The sequence below is a fragment of the Camelus bactrianus genome, chromosome 11 (genome assembly GCF_048773025.1).
Source record: "Camelus bactrianus isolate YW-2024 breed Bactrian camel chromosome 11, ASM4877302v1, whole genome shotgun sequence".
Lineage (NCBI taxonomy): Eukaryota > Metazoa > Chordata > Mammalia > Artiodactyla > Camelidae > Camelus > Camelus bactrianus.
In genome coordinates, this window is record NC_133549.1 from 22,648,872 (window position 1) to 22,670,467 (window position 21,596).

Genomic DNA, 21,596 nt, shown 5'->3' on the forward strand with positions numbered 1-21,596 from the left:
ATCCCTGCCACATCTCGTTTCCTGCCTCACCATAAAGAGCTTACAGTCGGTACCCAAGCCTGGGGCCTCCGTGGGGAAGCCTGTGGGTCTCGTGGACCGGCCTCAGCGGCGTTCTGCGTGCCCAGCTGGAACGAGGGCAAAGGGTGGGTTTCGCCAAAGAAAAAGGCGACCCAAGTCGGGGAGGGAGGCGATCGCTAGGCAACCTGGAGTTTGTTTCCCAGGTAACGAGATGCGTGCGTTGATGCTGTAGATGGACATGTTGTGGTGACGGCCCCTCCGCTTCTCCAGATGCCTGCCTTGTGCCCACTGTCGTTTTCCTCTGTGGTTGCTTTTTAATTAACAACTCAGATTTCTAGTCGTGGTCGTGAACTTTGCAAACATTGTCTGATTAACCCTCTTGCTAGGACCCCCAGGAGTGAAGTCAGGGTGTTCTTCACCCTATGGGAGGGACAGCCTGGGGCAAGTGAGTGTGTCTGCCCACACAGTCACCTTGGGCTTCATAGTGGGTGTGGGGAGAGGAGGAAGACTCTGGCGGAGAGAACGGGTCCTTCATGGTCATCGTGGCAGAAGGGGAAGAAGTAGGAGCTCCCGTGTGTGGACACTGAGTTGGCACCTGCTGCCCCACTTTGCAGCCTCTTCCTCCCGTGAAGTACTTTCCACCTTATTCCTCTGTTTCCTTGTCTGTCAAAGAGGATGGCAGTGTTTTCTCGTGGTGAAGCGAGAGGGTGTAGCGCTCCATGTGAAGTGACTGCTCCCCCACTTCCTGTGCTGGGGGCTTAGGAGGGGGGCCTCCAGGGGTCCTGTCTGAAGACATCACCCTTGGTCTTTGGGGAACCTTTTCCCCATTTGCACACAGCACTTCACCCTCTCGTGGACCTGTCAGTTGGGCAGAGGGATGCTAGCAAGGGACCCCAGTAAACAAACAGCCTTGATGCCGTGTTCCTCGCCTTCTGTGTGGGTTGAGAACTAGTGAGGACGTGGGTAGAGGAGCCCTATTCCTGCTCGGGACAGAGGATGTTGGGGCTCCCTGTCACCTGGAGTCCCCAGTTTGGGGACCCGGGTCCTGAGGAGGCAGTAGGAATTCAGCTGCCCCTCACAGGCTTGGAGGGACTGTCATCACCTGCGAGCCCCAGCCCAGAGGTGGCCTGCTCCCCCAGCCACCCTTGCCCGTTCTTCTGAGACCAGGACAAAAAAGCCTTTTCTCTGCTCCGCATTCAAAGAGATGATTGTCCCACGATGCTGCAGCTGAGTCGCGGGAGTGCCGCTCCGGGCAGCGGGCGTGCGGGTGCCCAGGGGCCTACCCCTCCGCGGGCATCGCTAATGGGAACGTGCCCACAGCTCCAGACTGGGGGTGGGGGGAATGGGGGTCCCTCTTTCAGCTTCTGTCCCCAGTGTGTGGCTGACTGGGTTGTGAACTCGGGCAGTTCTGGGCTGGGAGGCGGAGGCCCCGCAGATGAGCAGCCGGGTTATCAGCTCCTCTTTGGCCCGTGGGAGCCCGATCAAGCCTGGGGGCCACGGTGGCCACTAGAGAAGAGGACGAGTAGGTTCCGTGCGGGAGGAAGGACACAAGATGGGCCGAGCCCCGCCCTGGTACAGTGGCCACGATCAGGGTGTATTTGAACATCTGACAGCTGTCCTGTTCTGACTTGTAATTTGTGACGTCAGAGACACTTCTGATTCGATGAGAAAATGGGAGTTGCCCTGTCCCGGCCAACTCGGTGTTGCACTGTCTCCAGAAGTCCAGGGTGGTTCTCACGTGCCCAGGGGTTGGATCATGGTGATTCAACATTGGGGCCAAAATCTGAGACCTTCCAGTGTGAACTTGAAAGGAATGGTTTTCTTAGAAAATGCTGCTTCCCGGTCACCGAGGATGAGCAGCCTGGGGCTCAGGCTGCTTCCGGGCCCCTGTGCGCACCTCGCGGTGGGTCCACGTGTCAGGGCAGACGCGCTGCCCTCCTTGTTTGGGCTGGAGACCTCGCAGCCACGCTGTCTGCACTGAGGCAGCCCCTACCCTCCCGAACTAGACGTGAACTGCCCCTGGCTGGTCTCGGTAGCTGACAAGCGGTGCTAGTCGTGGTCCTTTGAGAACTTCCATTTGCTCTTTGAGGCCCCAGCAAGCCCCTTGCCCTCAGACACACTCGCCTTCACAGCTGCCTCAGACTGGCTCCTCACCTGGCCCAGGTGAGGGGGCGCCTGTTCCCCAGGGGTTTCCTCCAGGGAGCCCCCGTGGGATGCTGCCACCTTGTCTTGTCCCTGCCTTTTCATTTTAGCCCCTCGTGCCTGTCTGGAGGGCAGTGGGGACAGCTGGGGACGGAGGCACAGCGGTGGGGCCGAGGGGAGCCTGCTTCGGCTTCAGGCAGCCGTGGGCCAGGCCCCCTCGGGTACCTGCAAGGTCTCTGGGCCTTAGTGGTCTCGGGGCGGACGGGCGGCCACTGTGCTGCCCTGGTGGCAGGAGCAGTTGGGCGCGATGGGACTCCTGGGCCTGAGTCCCAGATGGCAGCGGAGCTAGAACCCCGGCGCTTCCCAGTGGGCTGCATGTGTGGCCACATACGGAGGCCCAGCAGACCGCACCGTAGCCTTGTCCCAGAGCTGTCCCAGGAGGAGGTGTGTGGATGGCAGGGTGGCAGTACCTCACTGCAGGTGGGGGGCAGTCCACTCTGCACACCCACCGCTTCCTCCTCCCTCCTCACAGGTATCCGCCCCCAGATCATGAACGGCCCCCTGCACCCCCGCCCCCTGGTGGCGCTGCTCGACGGCAGAGACTGCACCGTAGAGATGCCGATCCTGAAGGACCTGGCCACCGTGGCCTTCTGTGACGCACAGTCCACCCAGGAGATCCACGAGAAGGTGGGCCTCTCCCCGCCTGCCGGGCCTGGTCCCCCCCGGTCAGGTGGCAGCATTTGGCATCCAGCAAGCACGTGCTTGGTGCCGCCGCTGCCCTGACACTGCCCCTCTTTCTATCCTCAGGTCTCTGCTGGCCAGTCCCTCTCACCAGTTAGCCTTCCCTGACCACACCCCCCCTCCCCCTCCCCCTTGTACCACCCAGAGTCACCAGTGAGCCCCCAGAGCACAACCAGGGGCCACCCACCTGGGGGAAGCTGTCAACACAGACAATGGCCTAGCTGGTTTTTGTCCTGCTGAAATCTGTGCCAGGTTCAACGGCGTGGGGGCCTCCAATCTGCACTCTCCCCACCTTGTCACAGGTTTTAAACGAGGCTGTCGGCGCCATGATGTACCACACCATCACCCTCACCAGGGAGGACCTGGAGAAGTTCAAGGCCTTGAGAGTAATCGTGCGGATAGGCAGCGGCTACGACAACGTGGACATCAAGGCGGCAGGCGAGCTCGGTGAGTGCCCAGCAGGTGCCTGGTGGGTGCCTGGCGGGGTGGGGGGCAGGGGTCAGCCCGAGCAGAGAACAGAGACCACGCAGTGCTGGCTTCTGGCTGTAGGAAGGTGCCTGCTTCCAGAGGGCATCTTGCCAGGCACACCTCCAAATAGTCCTGCTGAGTTTGGAGGTCCTACCTTGGTGCCTGTGCAGCTGGGCTGGGTGGTCTCACTTGGGGAGGACCTGAGGCTAGATGAGCCATGGGCCCATCGCTGCAGAGGGGATGGTGTGAGTAGCCACACACCTGTGTTGGCCGGCCCGGACCCATCACCCTGAAATTACCCGTGCTGGGTACACAGCTCCGGGTTCCCAGGGCGGGAGGAGGCCCCATGTCTGGGTCTCCTCCAGTCCTGGGATGGAGCCATCCCCTCAAGGGCTGCCATCCACACAGGAACCTTCCCAAGGTCGTGCCAGTGTAGGCGGACCACCGCCCAGCACCTCCTGCCCAGCCCTTGCCTTTAGGGGTGTGCAAAGAGGAGCAGAGGTAGCAGATGGGACACCCAAGGACACCCCAAGGCAGGGCTCCCAGCTGCTTTCCACACCTCTGGTTGCCAGCACCCTGAGAGAGGGCCTTGGCGTGGTGGCCTCCCTGTCCCGGCACCTGGTGTGGACTCTGAGTGCAAGGTGCCTTTGCAGGGGCAGCAGGGGCCAAGCTTCGATAGGAAAGGTCCCCAGGCTGCTGTTCTGTCTTTGGAGGGGCCAAGAACGTCCTTCTAGACAAGCCCCTCTCTGGTCACCATCCTTGCTCTGATTTTGAAATAGCTAGTCCTGCCCCCTGCACCTGGTGTGGAGGGCTGTGGTCTGCCCGGTGCCCTGAAGCCATGAGGCTGATAAGAGGGGCGGCAAAATGGCTGGGAACCCAGGCTTTTATGCCCCTGCCTGCCCCACCCCTAGTCAGCTCCTCAGCCCTGGGGCTCCAGGGGCAGGCTTGGGTATGCAGTGCCTTGCACGGTCAGCTCAGCATCACGCCTGAGCTCGGGCATCGACAAGCGTGTGACCTGACAGTTCTGGCCACAGCCCACAGACACCTGCCTGCTGCCTCTTCAGCCGCAGGAACCCCGCTGGGCTTTGGCTCCTTCCTGAGGTCCCAGCCTAGGGGATGGACTGAGGGGCAGGGATTTGTGTTAGAGGTCTGTCTGTTCCCTGCCTTGCACTGGGGCCGTGCTCACGTACGTGAGCTGCAGGGTGAGTCTTGTGAGCACAAGCAGGATGGGGAGCCGGGGCCATGGTGGGGCCTTTTCTAAGTGGTGCTGAGTCCGGTCTGGTTCTTGGTGATTGGGGCCCGGCTGCTCTGCGAAGTGGCAGGTGGTCTGGGAACGTGGCTGCAGCAGGTTGGGGTTGCCCCTTAGGGGGTGGGGGGTGGTCATTGCCCCGAGGGTGCTGTTCCTCCCCTCCCCCATCCTGGAAGTGGGGAGCTGTGCAGCAGGTGGCTCAGGTTGATCCCAGTTTTTCTGGGTGCCCCCCTCAGCCAGACCCCATCATGTCAGCCCCACCAGGGGTTGTCTGGCCCTGTACGAGAGAAGGGGTCACACTGGATTCCAGACTCATTACGGGGCCTGGGGTAGTGGTGGCTCCCCACGTCCGCCCTAGCCTCTGCTTCCAGCCCCGGCATCACTCTGAGCCCCTCTTTGTTGCCACAAAGAAACTTCGGAGGACGTGAGTCTTCAGAAGCATGTCTAATATAAACTAAAATTTTCTATTTTTTCCTGGCACCGAAAGAATGTTTTTGTTTGAAAACAAATGTTCTTTGTGCTCTTGAGCTGAAATCCCACGTTCCAGCAGAGACGGAGAATGTGGCTTGAGCACCAAGAGACTCTCTGGTCCTTTCCCTTCACACACCTCCCGTCCCCACAGCATCTGCCCCTTGCGACACCCCAGCCTGCGGTGTTTGTGACATCGGACTTCCTTCCCGGGACCCCACCACTTCTCTCTAGGGAAGGATGGGAGGTGCTGGCAAGTGAAACTTCCTGTCTCTGCAGTTGCAGAAGCCGAACCCGCAGGCAGGGGCTGGGCCCGGGTCAAGGAGGCCGGGTTCCCAGAGTCCACCCACAGAGGACAGCCAGTTTTGAAAGATGTAAACGGCATGTCTGCGGTGGCCTTTTCACTGACTCTGTTCCAGTCTGATAAGGAAGCTGCTTGGGGGACATCTGCTGGGCCATTTTGAAGAGCAGTTTTCAAATGTGGACTCCGTAGAAGGAAAGTGGGTGTCTGTCTGTCCAGCCATCCTTGGTCTCCAGATGCCCTTCGCAGCTCGTTCGGTCGGCTGATCCGTAACGAGGACAGAAGAGCAGGCGACTCAGGGCTCTGCCCCTCCTGACGAGGTCCGGGCCCGGGCTGTGTGGCCCAGGCGGGCAGCTCCCCTCCAGCGCACGTGGGCCGTTCATGAAGCCATCGGGGCCCAGGGCCACCTGCCGCGGGTGAGGACGATGCCTGGGCTGGTAGAGGATTTCCCTGTCTGTGATGTGACCCCAAGGCCCAGGAAGAAGCAGCGGGAGGTGGAAGGTGCTAGAGAGAGCCAGGGCCCAGGACACGGGCTGAGCATTCTCGCTCTGTGAGCCTTTCGCATTAGTCTGCTGTCCAGTCTGGTCCAGTTCAGAAGGCGTTGGAGCAAAGAGCAAAAGCGTGGACTGAGAGGAAAAGCAACTCGGCTGTTGGGTCTGGACCTTGGGGTCCATGCGGGCTGCAGCGCTGCTCTGCGAGCGCTGGCAGCTGGTCCTGATGGTATTTGGGGAATCACCTTGAAAGTATGAAGACTGAATAGGAACCCCCTTCGGCAGGGTGGGCTGGCCTCTGGCGTTTCTGCCATCAGGGAGGAGGTCCCAAAGGAGGCCGGCAGTGCCCCTCCCAGTCCTTGTTTCCCAAGCCCGGGTACCCGCTCTCCCAGACCTTGGTCTCAGGCTCCCCACACAGAGCCAGGAGCTAAATTTAAAACCTCTAGTGTGAGTGATGTCTCCACTCAGTTCCTCATCTGCTGGGTGGGCTGATCGACACTTCATCTCATGGCCCCGAGGATTCTTTCATTGGCTTCATCGCGTCTTGTCCTGCCTCCCAGGCGCCACCAGTCCCCTGGGCCCAGGCAGTTGGCTGTGTCTGCAGTAGACGGTCCACACTCGGCTGTCCTACTGGTGGACCTTCCCCATGGGAACAGATGGATCCCCATGGGGGAACGAAAATTGTCCCAACTGCCAGAAGATTTTCTTAAACCTCTGGTGTCTGCCTGCATCTGTCTAGTGATCCCGAGATTTCTAGTCTAGCCCCGATTCTGTGCTTGGTGATTTCAAAGCAAGTGGGTGTTCGTAAGATGATTGACCTCCAGCTCATGGAAAGTTTGTCCACCTGGATCTCAGACACTACCCCCTGGCCCGTGGCTGTGGCCAGGTGGGGCCGGGGGGGCGCTGTGCTGGAGGAGCTTGCCCTCTGAGAGCTGTCTGTCCTCCTGAGGGTGGCCCTGGGACTCTGTGCCTCTGGGCACCTCGTAAGGGGGACGGTGCAGCTCCTAGAAGGGATGCTCCGCACGGTTGGTCTGGTTTTCTGTCCAGGGAGCTGCAGGTGATCTCTGCCCCGACCCCGCCCTGAGAAGACAGCGGAATGCAGGGCTGCCTTACAGGTGGCCTGGCCCTGCGTCCCTGGGTGTCTCTCCCTGGGTCCCAAACCTGGGATTAAGAGGGAGCCTTGTGAGCCGGGCCACCACACTGCCTGGACAGCAACGTCCCTCAGAAAGTTGCTTGACTGGCAAACCAAATTGCCCCCGCCATGCAGCCCCATCCCTGGTGAGGGGCTAGCTAGACCTAGGCGTGGTGGGCAGCAGGAGGGGACTGTCCCCAGCCCGGCCCTCTGTGTGCCCACCCCTCCCACATCTGGCAAGCATTCCCATCCCTCCCTAAAACACCCCCCCACTGAGGAAGGTCAGCGCCCGGGCCTTTCCTGCCTGAGACTTGGACCAGTTCTCCCTGCAGCCCCTCGGCTTCAGGCCCCTGTTCCTCACACAGCCGGAGGGCTCATCTCCACCAGCTGCTCTCAGCCCTAAAGTCCCTTTCAAAAAGCAGGGCAGGTACCCTGTCTGCTCTGTGTTCTTTCTTCCTGAGCAGGATGGTGATTAGGGCTGGATTCAGACATCAGCTCCATGCTGTGCAGCCCACGGGCCCATGTTGGGGTGAAGGTGTTAGCTTCTAAATTTTCTCATTCTTTTAAAAAACAAGCAATGACATGTTTATTGCATTAGACTCTTAAAATACCATAAAACACTTAAAATACCATAAAACAAAGAGCCAGTCTCTGTTACCCCAGCCCCACCCTGTGGGGAGGACCCCAGACGGTGCATCTCAAGGAGTCTCTGGGCTTCTGGACCCCATGGCCTGTCAGGGGGGAGCCCTGTACACTGGCCTCCCGCCACTCCAGGACTGAACGTTGGGGTTCACAGGTTTACAGCTTTCCTGGCACTGGGTGTGGGTGGTGGTCAGAGCTGGCCGCCTCCCCACTCCAGTTGCCCTCTGCTTGCTTCGCAGAGAATGGGGTCCGGAAGCACTGGGTGGGCAGGACATGGGGTCAGTGGGAGGCTGGGGGCTGAGCCACACGTTGTTGTTTGGGAGGGATGTTGGGGCTCGAGGCCCCTGAGCATCAGAGTCAGAGGGTCTGTGTCCTCCTGGTGACAAGCAGGCATCTGGTGATAAGGGACCCTGACCTGCCCAGGGCCACACCTGCAGTTAGTGGCCGAGTGGGCTCATTCTGCCCCGTCCCCCATCCCTCGTCCCTCAGCTGCGTGGACTGGGAGCCCTGGAGCTTCCCCTAGAACTCCAGGGGATTCTCATCCCGTCTTCGCCCTTGTGTTTCCAGGGATCGCCGTGTGCAACATCCCGTCCGCAGCAGTGGAGGAGACGGCCGACTCCACCATCTGCCACATCCTCAATCTCTACCGGCGGAACACGTGGCTGTACCAGGCGCTGCGGGAAGGCACGCGGGTACAGAGCGTCGAGCAGATCCGGGAGGTGGCGTCGGGAGCAGCCCGCATCCGTGGGGAGACGCTGGGCCTCATTGGCTTCGGTACGTGCAGCTGCTCCGCCCCGTCCCCCCACACCCCCGGGGCTGCTGCAGGGACCCCTCAGGGGCAGCAGACCCCACCCAGTCCTGCCCCAGAGGAGCGCAGGGATGGCCTGACCGGGGAGGTTGGGTTTTGCAGTAGAGGAGGGCTAATGCCCCCCGCCGAGCTACATGGGGTGGGAGGTCGGAGGTCCAGACTGATCAGCGAAATCACCTAGAGGTGGGATCTGGGCTGCTTTTGGAAGAATGGGTCTGGTGTGGCTGGGTAGAGGGGATGCAGAAGGAGGGCCTGCCCAGTGCCCGGGCAGAGGGGGAGGGGCAGGGCGTGTAGGGGTGTGTGGTGGAGAAACAAGCAGGCTGGGGGCCGAGCGGTGACCTGGGCAGTACCTGGAGGCCCTCATATGCTGGGTGGGGGTGGCAGCAGGGAGTCACTGAAGAATTTTGAGCCAGCGGTGGCTTGGTCAGGCCATCACCTTGGAAAGCTCACCCGAGGGGAGGGGGCAAGTAGAGGTCTCCTTGGATTCGGCTGTTGTCCACATGAGACTCAGCTGGCGACCCTGGGAGGGCCTTGGGCAGCTTACCCAGGAGGTGAGCCGGGTGGAAAGCAGCCTGATGGCGCGGCTGTGGACAGCACGGGGGTTGAGTCGAGCCCCAACACTGCAAACAGGAGGGGGCCTTGCTTGTTGGTGCCGGATCTCAGCCCCCCTTTACCAGCTCTGTGACCTTGAGTGAAGTCCTCAGCCTCTCTCTGCCTCAGTTTCCCAGTCTGTAAATTGGGGGCCACATGGAGTGAGTTGCGACTGCTGGGCTTGGCTTCCAGGAGGCTCCTCAGCTGTCACTCAGCCCTTTGCTTGAGCTCTGTTTCCAGTTACCTGAGGGGCAGGACTGCTGGGATGGCCACAGGGCCGCCGCTTCCCCCACCGAGTCCCTGATCCAGAGGCCGGGTGCCTGCTTGAACAGGCAGGAGCTGGACTCCTTCCAGGAACGCACATCTTTCCAACACCCAGGTCTGAGCTGTAGAACCCAGGTTTCAGGAATGATCATATGTGGGAAGCTAATCTTTTAAATCTTTTTACGAAAGAGTCTGTCTTCATATTTCTGGAGTGGACGATACAAAATAACTAAGAAATGCCGATGCTCTTTGAGCCACAGCGCCCTCTGCTGGTGCTCACCAGACCCCCTGCTGCTCTGGGAAGCGGTTCTCGGAGATGGTTCTTAGAACATCGTGCGTGCCTGAGCCCCTGCTCGGCCCCGGGGGCCTCTGGCCAGGATGCAGAGACTCAAGTTGTGCGTGGCTGGGCCACGTGGCAGAACACGTTTCCACGGCTTCTGGTGGCAGCCACTCACTGCGAGTCCTTGGTCCCGAATATCAAGCACATCAGAGGAGGGTCTTTAGTCACTGCCGTTCTTCCTGCCCTGTCCCCGTCTGTTGTGCTTGCCCTCCGCAGTGTGTGGCTGTAGTCCCTGGTTCACTGTGTCCAAGTGGTGACACTGAAGAGGGATGACATGAGGGGTAATGACCCGCTGGTGACCCTGCAGCTGTTCCTGTGGATCAGAATGGCCTTAATAAACTTTTGCCTCCAAACTCAGGCAGTTGTCTTGGTCCTGCCCAATCAGGTCACAGTTCAGTAGGAGGGCGAGATGGTCCACCAGCAGGCACCTGGTGTGGGCTTCCTTTGGGGAGGTGCCTCTTCCCTTAGTCCCTTCTTCCCCCACTGCACATTGGAGCAATGGTTTTAAATAAAGATTTATTCTGTGTACGTCCCAAATCAGCCCATTCAAGCATTACTCAAACCACCTTGTGTTCAAGCTGAAAATTGCTCTGGGATCAGTGGACTTTCACAAATGACGGCCACTTGGGAGTCGGGAAGGCCTTCATGTCCTGTTAGGTGACATTACTCTCTAACTTGCTGGAGGCCCGGCCACACTCCGTGCAGGCTCAGAGCCCCGCCTCTCAGCCAGACTGCAGTGCTGTTTCCATCATTCTGCCCCTCACGAGCAAACCCAGTGGTAATTATGCAGGAGAACAGTCCCTGTTAGATGCTGAGAGCAATAGAGAGGCGAAGCCCAGGTTAGGGAGACAGCTGTATGAACAAAGCAGGGAATGGATCAGTACAAGTCGGTGACACTGGTGATGTTTGGGAGCGGGGGCGGCGGGGACAGGCACGAGGACTTCACTGGCATGCTCTCTCTAGTTGTGTTTATGTTTGAAAATGTACGTAATAGGAATTTAAGGGGAAAAGACGCTGGTAGCAAGCACAGGAAGCACTCTGCTGTGGTCACCCAGGAAGCTTGTCCCCCGACCCCACGCTTCCGCCCCAGTAACCCGGGGAGAAGTGCTGGCCTTGGGTGTCACCAAGCTTTGGGCACCCGGTTCCTCCTGCAGCTGCCACCAGCTGGGTCCAGCTGCCAGTGGGGACGGCTAGCGCGGGCTCCAGTTCCCAGAAATAATGAAGGCAGCAGGGCCGGGGCCAGGGTGCTGCGAGGACAGGCTTGCTTACCTGGACGCTCTCTTTCTGCACAGGTCGCACGGGGCAGGCGGTCGCTGTTCGAGCCAAGGCCTTCGGATTCAGCGTCATATTTTATGACCCCTACTTGCAGGACGGGATAGAGCGGTCCCTGGGCGTCCAGAGGGTCTACACCCTGCAGGACTTACTGTATCAGAGCGACTGCGTCTCCTTGCACTGCAATCTCAACGAACATAACCACCACCTCATCAACGACTTTACCATAAAGCAGGTAAATTGAAAGCACATGTTTTTGCTTGTACTGTTTGTCTGCTGAGGGGGAGGTAATTAGGTTTCTTCATTGATTTCCACTTGGAGGAGGTACCGGGGATTGAACCCAGGACCTCTTGGGTGCTGAGCATGTGTTCTACCAAAAGCAGGTAAATTGAAATAGATGGGCTCAGACCCTGGAAACTTCTGTCCAAATGGAAGGGGGATGGGAAATGGGCCATGGACAGACACACCAATGAGGAGGGAAGAAAGTCCCTGAGACATCAGTGAGGAGCTGGGTGAGGCCACCTCCTTGGGGTGGGCCATGGTGAGCAGGGAGGGACAGGGAGCTGGCCCAGGACCCAGCAGGTCACAGCTCCAGCCTTCCCACCTTGTGGCCCCCTCTCAGGATCTCAGGAGCTGACCCCTGGCCTCCAGCTGTCCTGAGACTCTGCCCTCCCTTCCCCCCCCCCGACCTGCTGCACATGCATTAAATAGCCAGACCCACCAGCCTCCACTGGCCCGCGGCTCCACCCCCACCCCCACCCCGCGCCTCCCGATGCAGTAGCATCGGTTTAACCAGCTTCTCTTTCTGCCTCGCAGATGAGGCAAGGAGCATTTCTAGTGAACGCGGCCCGCGGCGGACTGGTGGACGAGAAAGCCTTAGCCCAAGCCCTCAAGGAAGGCCGGATACGAGGGGCGGCCCTCGACGTGCACGAGTCGGAGCCTTTCAGGTGGGTTTGATGAGGCGGCCAAGACGTGTGTAGTCGCAGCTCAAGACTTGCATGGGAACTTACAGGACCCACCTCTACTCCTGACCCCCTACTTTGAACTTGGGCACCTTCCCAGACAAACAGGTCTAGGATATGAAACTGGAGGCAAAGTTTACAGCCTCCGTAAGGGTTGTGCTGTTTTCTAACTAACTGTAAAAGGGCTAAAAGTTCCCCAGAGATCATCAGAACAGGGAGAGGCAGGAAATGGTGGTGGAGCGGAGCAGGATTTGTCTGTACCCTGGACTGTGTGTCCTGGTTGGAGGCCAGGTGGTCGGCCCCCCATAGAATTGTTCCTTCTGAGTCCCTGATTTCTCCTGATGCTAGTTACAGAGCAGCTTTATGAGCATATCCTTAGAGTCCCAGCCCTGCACAAGCCCCTCCAGCGTGTCTGTGGCTAACACCCCCCACGTCCAAAAGCTCCTTTTTGAGGAGGAAGACGGGGAGTGAAGTGCATTCACCTTTTCTCATTTACCGTGTTTTCATACATTCATCTAGCTTTGCTCAGGGTCCCTTGAAAGATGCACCGAATCTCATTTGTACGCCCCACACGGCCTGGTATAGTGAGCAAGCCTCCCTGGAGATGAGGGAGGCCGCTGCCACGGAGATCCGCCGGGCAATCACAGGTGAGCCCTCCTGCCGCCCTGCGGCCTCCTCTAGTCCTGCTCACAGACGCACGCAATGGGTTCCGGGGGCTTTGTCTTTAGGGGTCACGCTGATTAAATTTTGAATGAGTCAGGCCCTGTTTATTTCAGAGGAAACCATTTCCCTTTTGTATTAGCCAATGGACGTTTTGCAAACTGTGGGAGGAGGATGAGCCTGGGGAGGGGAGAGGGGGGTGCTCCTTTCTGTCTGCTTGAAGGCAGTGCTGCTCCGGCCCTGGAACAGTTCAAATTTTGTGGAAATCTAAGAGCCCACCTCTCCTATTAAGAGTAAGAGACTTGATTATGAGACCTGTTTTGCAGCTTGTCCCTCCAGTGGCAGCTAAGTATAATATCTTAAGTCAGTGGGACCTTAAAAAAATACATGTGATCTAATTTCAATCATCTTATTCCAGGTCGCATCCCAGAAAGCTTAAGAAACTGTGTGAACAAGGAATTCTTCGTCACAACAGCTCCCTGGTCAGTAATAGATCAGCAAGCAATCCATCCAGAGCTCAATGGTGCCACGTACAGGTGAGGAGAGGAATGGGCTCCGCCCAGCTGAGCCCAGAGGGAGGGAGGAGAGGGGACAGCAAGCCAGCCTGGGCACTGAGGAAAACCCAGCCCTCAGTCTTCTCTGTGGGAGCTGCATACATTTCATGCCTGAATTCCACGGAACACACGGAACTTTCGAGACAAAGCCAAGAACTAGAATTCCAATGGAGCGGGGGGGATTGTGCATTCCCCAACGGGTCTGAACACCGCGAGGAATCGCCCTTTCCAAAGCCACTCCCAAACCAGAGGGTTTCTAGGTGAAAGGGTACAGAGAAGACCACCAAGGAAAAGGGCCCGATTTTGCTTTCTGACTCAAATCTTCTGCACAAGGGAAGTATCCTGGCCCAAGTGCCCGGTCGTTTGGCTGGGAGCGGGTCCTTGCACAAGCCTGTGTCTTCATGAAGCAGAAAGTTTGACAGTGGGGATGTGACGGAGGATTTGAGTGTGACTGAGGCAAGAGAATCTGCACTGGGGACATGAGCCAGGACCCCTCGGAAGGGACCAGGGTTGTGTTTGTGGTGGTTTTGTATGGTTCTCTTGCCCCAGCATGGCGGGTTCCTCCAGCATAAAGGAGAGAAGCTGCAGCCCGGAATCCCAGAAGGAAAGCCGTTTTGCTTATCTGACCCGGGGCTGCCCCAGCACTCACATGCTGAGCCCAATCATTCTCTCGTGGGGCCGGACCTGGGCACTGCAGGATGTAGACTAGCAGCCCTGGCCCCCGCCCACCAGAGGCCAGTATCAGCCTCCACTCCCAACCGTGACAACCAAAAATGTCTTCAGACTTTGCCTAAGATTCCGTTTTGAACCACTGCTCTAACCACAGAGAACGGGGGGACTTTGTGTAATAGGACCCACTTATAAGCATTTTCAAGCATCACTTGAGCCCATCACAGCACCAGACCGGATTCCCATTCATTCATGTTGGTGGTCTTTAATTATTCCTTCAGACTGAGCAAGGCTCCCTGGCCCCTTGGCATACTGCTTGTGCTTGAGAGGCAGCTCACAGGGACCCCTATCCATCAGCCCTCCTAGGCAGTCCCTGAGATTTCTGACCAGTGTCACTGTAGGTCGGGGGTGGGGGGAGCACAGCTTCCACAGGGAGGGACTGTCCTCTTTACCAAAAGTGTGAAGGGATAAATAAATTCGAGAGTAGAAGACTTAATCCTAAATTACCTAAAGTATGTTTCATCCTCAGAAAAATGTTTATCCTGAATCACATTAGTGCATAATGTACGTACACACACACACCCCAACTCATGCCTGAAACGAGATGAGCCCACATTCAGGTGCCCTCCAGGTGTCTGTCCTCAGAGGGCAGACATCCAGCCCATCACAAGCTCACCAGTGCCCCTGCTGCCCGGTCCCCTTTCCCATCTCGGGCTGTAACTAACCAGCCTAGGACATCACATGGTACCAAAGAGTACTTCGTGCTGTCAGGAAGTTATTAAATCCATTGATATAACTGATGAATACTTTCTCAGGCAACCAGAAAACGTGGGGTCTATTTTGCACAAAAAATGTTCTAAATGCAACACAGTTTGCACAGGCGTAATTAGTATGGGCTGTTCCTATTGTCTGAAAGCTACAAAATTAGTGTTTTGATTGAACTAGTAGATTGGCTTTGCTGTTTATGAATTTGACGTCAATATTTAAATTCTTTGTGTAGATTTCTCCTTGACAAACTGTCCCATTAAAAAAGATCACAAGCGGGCAAAGTCAAGAGCCTGGCAATTTCTGGCCCTGGACTTAACTGTTCCCTTCTCTTGTGTGCTCCCTAGATACCCGCCAGGCATTGTGGGCGTGGCTCCGGGAGGACTTCCTGCAGCCATGGAAGGGATCATTCCCGGAGGCATCCCGGTGACCCACAACCTCCCCACAGTGGCACATCCTTCCCAAGCTCCCTCTCCCAACCAGCCCACAAAACACGGGGACAATCGAGAGCACCCCAACGAGCAATAGCAGAGGAGGACGAAAGGTAATCACTTAGATACACCTGGGACCAAGAGACAGTGAAAAATAGATGAACTAAGAGAAAAGGAATTTGACAGCCTTTTTAACTGATTCTGGACATATGCATCATTGACGTTGCAGTGTTAAAACTACAAGAGCTAGAAGCCGAGACGTGGGAAAACTGAAGATGGCGTCTGCTTACGGAAGCGCTGAAAAAGACTAGGACGTGATTTATTAACGACCAACTTCTGTTATTGTGTGTTAAGTTTTTCATCTGTGCATCAAATCACAAAGAATAAATAGATCTTTTTCCTTTATCAGTCCCTTGGGCACAGCAGGTCCTGAACACCTTGCTCTAGAATGTTGCATCAAGAGTTCTAAACATCAAAATAAAAAATATTAAGAGGAAATCCCCATCCTGTGACTCTAGTCCCTTCGGTCCACGGGGGCTGGTTACCTCTTTTGCTGATAGGAAGAGTAAATGACTACGGAATGGGGAGAAGACTGTCTGCCGTGTGAGACGACCAAGAGCACAGGCCTGGAGACAGTACCAGCTCCCATGCAGAGAAGTCGCTCCCACCTGAACTGCACACCGAGCGGGCAAGTTGGCTGTGAGTTCAGTAATACCCTCTGATGATGCAAAAAAAAAAAAAAAAAGTATTAAGTTTCACAAGCTGTTTGTACTCAAATATATTTTCTCAGTTTCAGATCCTCAGCTATTTTATTGAGTGGAAAGTCTTGAACTGAAAGGGTTCAAGAATAATGTTGCATTTCCTTATGTCTCAGGAAACACTTTTTATGGTAACTTGTCAGATTGTCTATGAACAAACCCACTTTTTTAGACATTATTGATAAAGTCTTCTTTTCTTCACGTGATATTTTATACAAGAACACTTCAGGTGTGTTATTAGATGTGACTGATTTTAACAAATCCTATTAGATTTGTATCAACTAGTTACATGTTATATTCATAGTCTTTTGTGAATCATCGCCTTTTTGTTTAAAAGATGGCCTATTTTGAGCCTTTGTATAGGTACATTCCTGTTTTTGTGACAAAAAAAAACCTTTAAAATTGTCCCGAACAGAAAAATAATGGCTATCAGAAATATGTTTTGTTTTAGTGTGAGTTACCGTTACTGTATTTGTTTATTGTAAAGGTGGACATTTAGCGTTCAGTGCAGTTTTCAATAAAAAGTAATAAAAATTTCTGTTAAGTTTTGAAATTCAAGTACATCTCACTAATGTAAAAGTTCTCTACTTGAGATGTTTAAAGGCAACTGCATTTTCAATTTCCCAATTTCCAGTTCTTGTTATTCCAAGGGTCAACGATTAACAAGACTTTCCTATCTGCCTAATCCATAACCAGACTCGAGTGCTGACAATTACTTCATGTGAGTTTAATTGAAAAATCAAAAACTTCACGTAAGTCCATCCTTAACAAAATCATGCCATCCTTAAGATGAACTAGTGGGTTAGAACTAAGTCACTTCAAGAAACAAAATTGGTCAAGTTTTGATTTTAATTTACCCAAAAGCAAAATTACCTGGCTCAAGCATCAATGCAGGAAGGGACGTGAATTTCAATTTTTTTAAATGATATTATTTACAAAGAACTGTTGCAAAATAATTAACATCAGCCATTTCCATATGTTAAGAACTTTCAGTTGATTTAATGGATCCTCCTTTTTAAATAGCATTCAACCCCTTACCACTAGTGACAGCTGCAAATACCAGTTAAGCCCAACAATTCCAGGTCCAGAACTCCTTTAGTCACCACCCCCTCTTCCAATTAGGAAAAAAAAAGTTCATGGCAACTTAAAGCATCAACCTCCTCATCTTAAGGTGGTGGTCCCATCCCCCCCCCATGAAAATTACATGAAGATCACTGCACTTGTATGGTCATGGAGCACGTGGTTACTGACCTGTCACTCCAGGGAGCAGAGCGGGAGGTTCATTATCACCTTCATAACCACCTGACAAACAGCAATCCACGAGGGGCTGACACACACGAAAAGGAGACCCCAACCACCTTACACAGCAGGATTCCCTGAACACACATTCTGTCTGGGACACGACAAGCCTAAGAATCAGAAACAAAAATGTAGGTCCAAATCCACAGTGCGCCTGGGTTTTAATTAGAACAGAAAACACCACACCGTAGTCTCCCTAGAAAACCACGAAGTTCAGGTAGTCCTGTCCAGAGCCAACCACGAGACACACAGTATCAGTCACCCCGTCACGTACAGTCTGAGAAGGGGCTGCACACTCTAGCTTGGGACAACAACTATGGCTGTTTGCTTGATAGTTCAAGAGCTTCACACAGCATTGACTCACCCCCAGATCTGGCTTTCACCAGCCAATCTGCTGTGAAGACCATTTAAAGCCCCATCCCTGTCTGGAGCCTAGGAAATGGAGTCATACAGTTCTTTCCCACAGGGAAGAATGCTGTACCTGTTAAACTAGGTGTGGTCAGGGTCGCTGATCCATAAATAAGTAACGAGGCACCTCAGGGGAAGCACCGCTCAGCAAGACACAACACACAGAGCCTAAACACCGAGCCTGCAGCTTTCTGGCCACCACGGACTGATGGAGACCCTCGCAACTAGACGCTTTTCCCTCAAACACTGCTCTTTGGCTTCTTGAATTGGGAGGGTAGTTTCTGCTTAACAGCAACTAGTACAGGATGAGGATGTCTGGCCACTGAGAATCCTTCCTACATGTGGAGAAAAGTTTATACGGGTGCTATATGCTATGCTAGGTAGTCAAGGTGACAGCGTTCTAAAAACTTGATTAATTACTGTCCAAAATGAAAGCAAAGAATTGACAGAGTCAATTTGTAAGAAAACATTAACCACTTGGAACAGTAATGTATACCATTATTATAATGTATCAAAATTCACTTATATGGAATCAAATTGCAAATTTTTTCCTGCAAATGTTAGCATGCAGCAAAAGCGATCCTTTCATCCTGGGAACACCTTTCAATGTTCACAGAGGGAAGAAAGAACTAAAAACATGACATCTCACAGGCATTTTTCTGTTTTTAGTATTCCAGCATCAAATCTGAAGTTGTGCACGTTTCAATACCATCTAAACAGAACTTAGAAGCAGCAGCAAATATGTAAAGGTTTTCACAGCCTTTTCATCAGAGGGAAGAAAAGAGTGTGTGAGTGTGTGTGTGTGTGTCTTCAAATTCCTTGCCACACCAATAGTCTACAAAGTGCTTATCAGGACACGAAGTCTTTTTGTGTTCCTGAGATAGGTCTGAAATTTTTACCCAGTATTCAATGTATACCTGAAGTGGTCAAATACTTTATAGAAAGTTTTCTACCTAAGATTATAGTTTTAACTTTAAATAAGAATGGCCACAATTAACCAACATGCAAAAATTCTCAGACTACTCACTGAGAATTCATTATACGATGCACTTACCACCTTACTGCATTCTTAAATCTTTATTCTGTACTGAACTGATATTCCCAATTAGCCCAAGCAAAGGCATGCCTTTCTAACACGATTTGCTTAAAGCAGAGTTGATGATAAAAGACAGAATCCAAAGACCCTCCCTCTGCATGGCAACTTGGGAGTTGTCATAGGGTCAAGTGAGCAAATTTCACACGATTGATTCATTCAGTTGCAAGTGGGCCCGCTCCCCAAGCGCTAATTTACATCCACAGAGTAACTCCTCATGACGAGCCTGCTGCCAGAGTAAGGCAGAAGAACCCTCACTTTAAGGGCACTCTTCCAAACAAATAAATACAAATACTGAAAAGGGGCATATCAAACTTTAAAAAGACAAACTAGCAGAAACCAAAACCCTTTCCAAAACAAGGGAACGATGTCCATGTGAAGTTCACTCAAAAAAAATCCTTGCTTTACTTACAATTTGTTCCTTAAAGATTTGATTTTATTTTATTGGGCATGACAGGAACTAAATTATTAATAAAATAAAAGCTTGTTTTTATTTTTACGTTTTGTTGTGGATAATTTGTACAAAAAGTTTCCAAATCTCTAACAAGCTCTAGTGAGACTTAATGTAAAATGGATCTTTTAAGATGGAAGTAGAAGGCCGGGTTCTACTTAAAAAAGAGCATCTCAAAGGAACAAAGTCACCTGCCATGTGCTTTTGGAGGTGCCCATGCTGGAAGCAACTTCTCAATAATATGAAGATGCTGGTACAACTTTTCCTATTACACAACTTCTTACACAACCACATGCGTTACATTTATAGACAGATTTACAATTTGGAAGGAAAAAAGTTCTGTCTTAATAAAATTAGTTTTTACAAACTGTAGTCCAAACAAAGTTTTCTGTCTCCTCACACAGCAGATGCATAACCTCCAGTGGGTGTGGATCAGAAAAAAACTCTTCCGAGCAGATCCTGCCAGTCGCTTCATCCCACGCCCCGCGCTCTGCCTGGAGCACCACACTAACGTTGGGGTCACCACAGAGCTGATATCTTGGTCTTCTGCTCTTTGATTTTTTTTTCATTCATCTTCATCATCTTCATCTTCCTCTCCATCAGACAGGGATGTACAAGGCCGGATCTGTCGGTAGCGGTCAAGCCATTTTTCTACCATTTGCGTGACCAAGGGGTGATTTCGCCGCCGAGAGCTTTTCTGCATGGCAACAAGAACTCCCCCCTCAGTCACACAGCAGTCCAGCCACTCCCTGAGCAGTTTTTCTTGCTGTTCCTCATTACCTAGCTTTTAGAGGAATGTGAAGAAAAGGGGAAATAATACAACAGATCAGAAACTGGGTAGGAAAAATGTAACAGAAACCTACAGCTGGTACAATTACTAATGAAAAGGCCAGAGCAACATACTGTTTCAACATGGTTTCAACCTCTCGTCAATTTTATGATTAAAACCCAGTTTCCTATGGTTAAATAGGAAAAAACATAAATGGGAAAATTTGCAGAAAAACCTAGAGGGAAGAACAGTCCAGTAATAAGTTAATTTGTTTGATACAATAGCAAAAAGCAAATGTTATCTAATAAGCTGATCCTGGCAAAGAAAAAGCTAGGAAGAAAATTCCAGCTTCAAACAGGACAAGGTAAGTTTACTCAGAAAGTTATGTATAGTCTGAAGTTACAAAAATTATGGTCTATGAATTTTTTCCTTTATGTCATGGCTATAAAATTTCATAATAATTACTGGTATATTAAATAAAAGACCAATAATTTTCTAAGAATGTGGGTTTTCTGAGAGTGTTCTTTCACACATCCTCACCACGCCCCCTGCCTGGTCCACACCACCCCCCTGCACCCACACGACCTGTACCTGGCATTCTGCTCCCGCTCCCGCTCCCGCCACCGCCCAGGCATCTGCTCTCAGCTAAGCAGCCAGTGCTCCTCTTCTGGGGAAACTGGCTGCGGGCTCCCCGGCTCACCCGCAATAAAAGCAGCACCGCTGGGGAGCCCCCGCCACCCCTCAGCCTCCCTCCCCCCTTGCCCAGTCCCCATCCCCACACTGGCCTTGCACTTCCCTCTACCTAGAACTCTCTTCCCACAGATTCTGCAAGACTCCCTCCTCTTTCAGGTCTCAATTCCTCTCATCCTCAGCGATGCCTCACTTTACCACCCTACGTAAATCACAAACCCCGTGGTCCCCTGATCCCCCTCCCTGCTTCCCCCTCATCTTTTCACTTTTTCTCCTCAGCACTAATCACTACCCGAGGGCAAGGACTTTGGTCTTCACTTCACTGCTGTATCTCCACACAACACACCCCACACAGCGGTTCTGAAAGGGTAAATTTCAAAGTCTGACCCATATTTACAGAAAGTGACAAATTTTTTTTTAACATTTGGAAGTGACAATTACTACAACCAAGTTCACAATTTGAAGTGACAGTGCAGACACTACCACGCCTGAAAGACACACCAGACAGGGCCCTGGGGCAGCGCTGCCCCCTGAAGTGGGCAACAGGAGCAACGGGCTGCTCACCTCCTGAGCAGAAAGGAAGTGCACGTGGAGTAACTTCCTTTCACTGTCAACCAGAGGCAGAAACGTGATGGTGACATCGTCGTCGGTGTTCAAGTTAGCACCAGCACCTCGGTTACCATAGCCATCATTCTCCATGGCAACCAAAGCAGAGAAGTGGCCCCTTGTATAGCCCAGAGCAATCGGACTTTTCCAACAAAAACTCTGTTCCCACAACAAAGGCAAATAAACACCTGGAAAGAAGGAAGAATGGGATTTCAGGACATGGCTGCAATGTGCACTAAAAAAATAAACAAAAAACTTCCAAACACTCATGAGAATGGCTTACCTTGAAACCGAGTATATCCTAAAGTTTCTCCCCGGAAACTTTTATAATATTTCACTCCATAAACTATAATTGGTCGTCTAAGAATATGTGCAAGTACAAAAATGTGAGTCTGTTCCAAACTTGCTCCAGGCTACGCAGAACAAAATAAAAGAAAGCAAATTCTCTTTAGAAGATTTATCACCACTCTGGAAGGCTGCTGTGTGCAACACAGTGCAACCCTCCTTCAGTACATCTCAGCTCATTAAAATAATATACTACTACTATTGTCAAG

At 52.9% G+C, this 21,596-nt stretch overlaps 2 protein-coding genes across 11 annotated transcripts in view; one reads left to right on the top strand and one right to left on the bottom strand.

Annotated features, from left to right (window-relative positions):
• The window catches only part of CTBP2 (C-terminal binding protein 2), a 152,460-nt gene extending 136,190 nt beyond the window's left edge, over positions 1 to 16,270 (top strand). For 7 of the 8 annotated variants that reach the window (XM_074373420.1, XM_074373418.1, XM_074373419.1 and 4 more), the window contains 8 exons: positions 2,693 to 2,847; positions 3,204 to 3,348; positions 8,220 to 8,426; positions 10,948 to 11,162; positions 11,744 to 11,874; positions 12,409 to 12,536; positions 12,968 to 13,085; positions 14,885 to 16,270. In XM_074373420.1, coding sequence (XP_074229521.1) covers positions 2,693 to 2,847; positions 3,204 to 3,348; positions 8,220 to 8,426; positions 10,948 to 11,162; positions 11,744 to 11,874; positions 12,409 to 12,536; positions 12,968 to 13,085; positions 14,885 to 15,065 — 1,280 coding nt within the window. In that variant the 3' untranslated portion in view covers positions 15,066 to 16,270. The remainder of the gene's footprint in view (positions 1 to 2,692; positions 2,848 to 3,203; positions 3,349 to 8,219; positions 8,427 to 10,947; positions 11,163 to 11,743; positions 11,875 to 12,408; positions 12,537 to 12,967; positions 13,086 to 14,884) is intronic. The other variant, XM_074373417.1, reaches the window with a different exon arrangement.
• A 287-nt stretch (positions 16,271 to 16,557) lies between these two features.
• Positions 16,558 to 21,596, bottom strand: part of ZRANB1 (zinc finger RANBP2-type containing 1) — a 54,942-nt gene continuing 49,903 nt past the window's right edge. For all 3 annotated transcript variants that reach the window (XM_074373425.1, XM_074373424.1, XM_074373426.1), the window contains 3 exons: positions 21,326 to 21,455; positions 21,001 to 21,230; positions 16,558 to 19,761 (listed from right to left, as the gene is read on the bottom strand). In XM_074373425.1, coding sequence (XP_074229526.1) covers positions 19,543 to 19,761; positions 21,001 to 21,230; positions 21,326 to 21,455 — 579 coding nt within the window. In that variant the 3' untranslated portion in view covers positions 16,558 to 19,542. The remainder of the gene's footprint in view (positions 19,762 to 21,000; positions 21,231 to 21,325; positions 21,456 to 21,596) is intronic.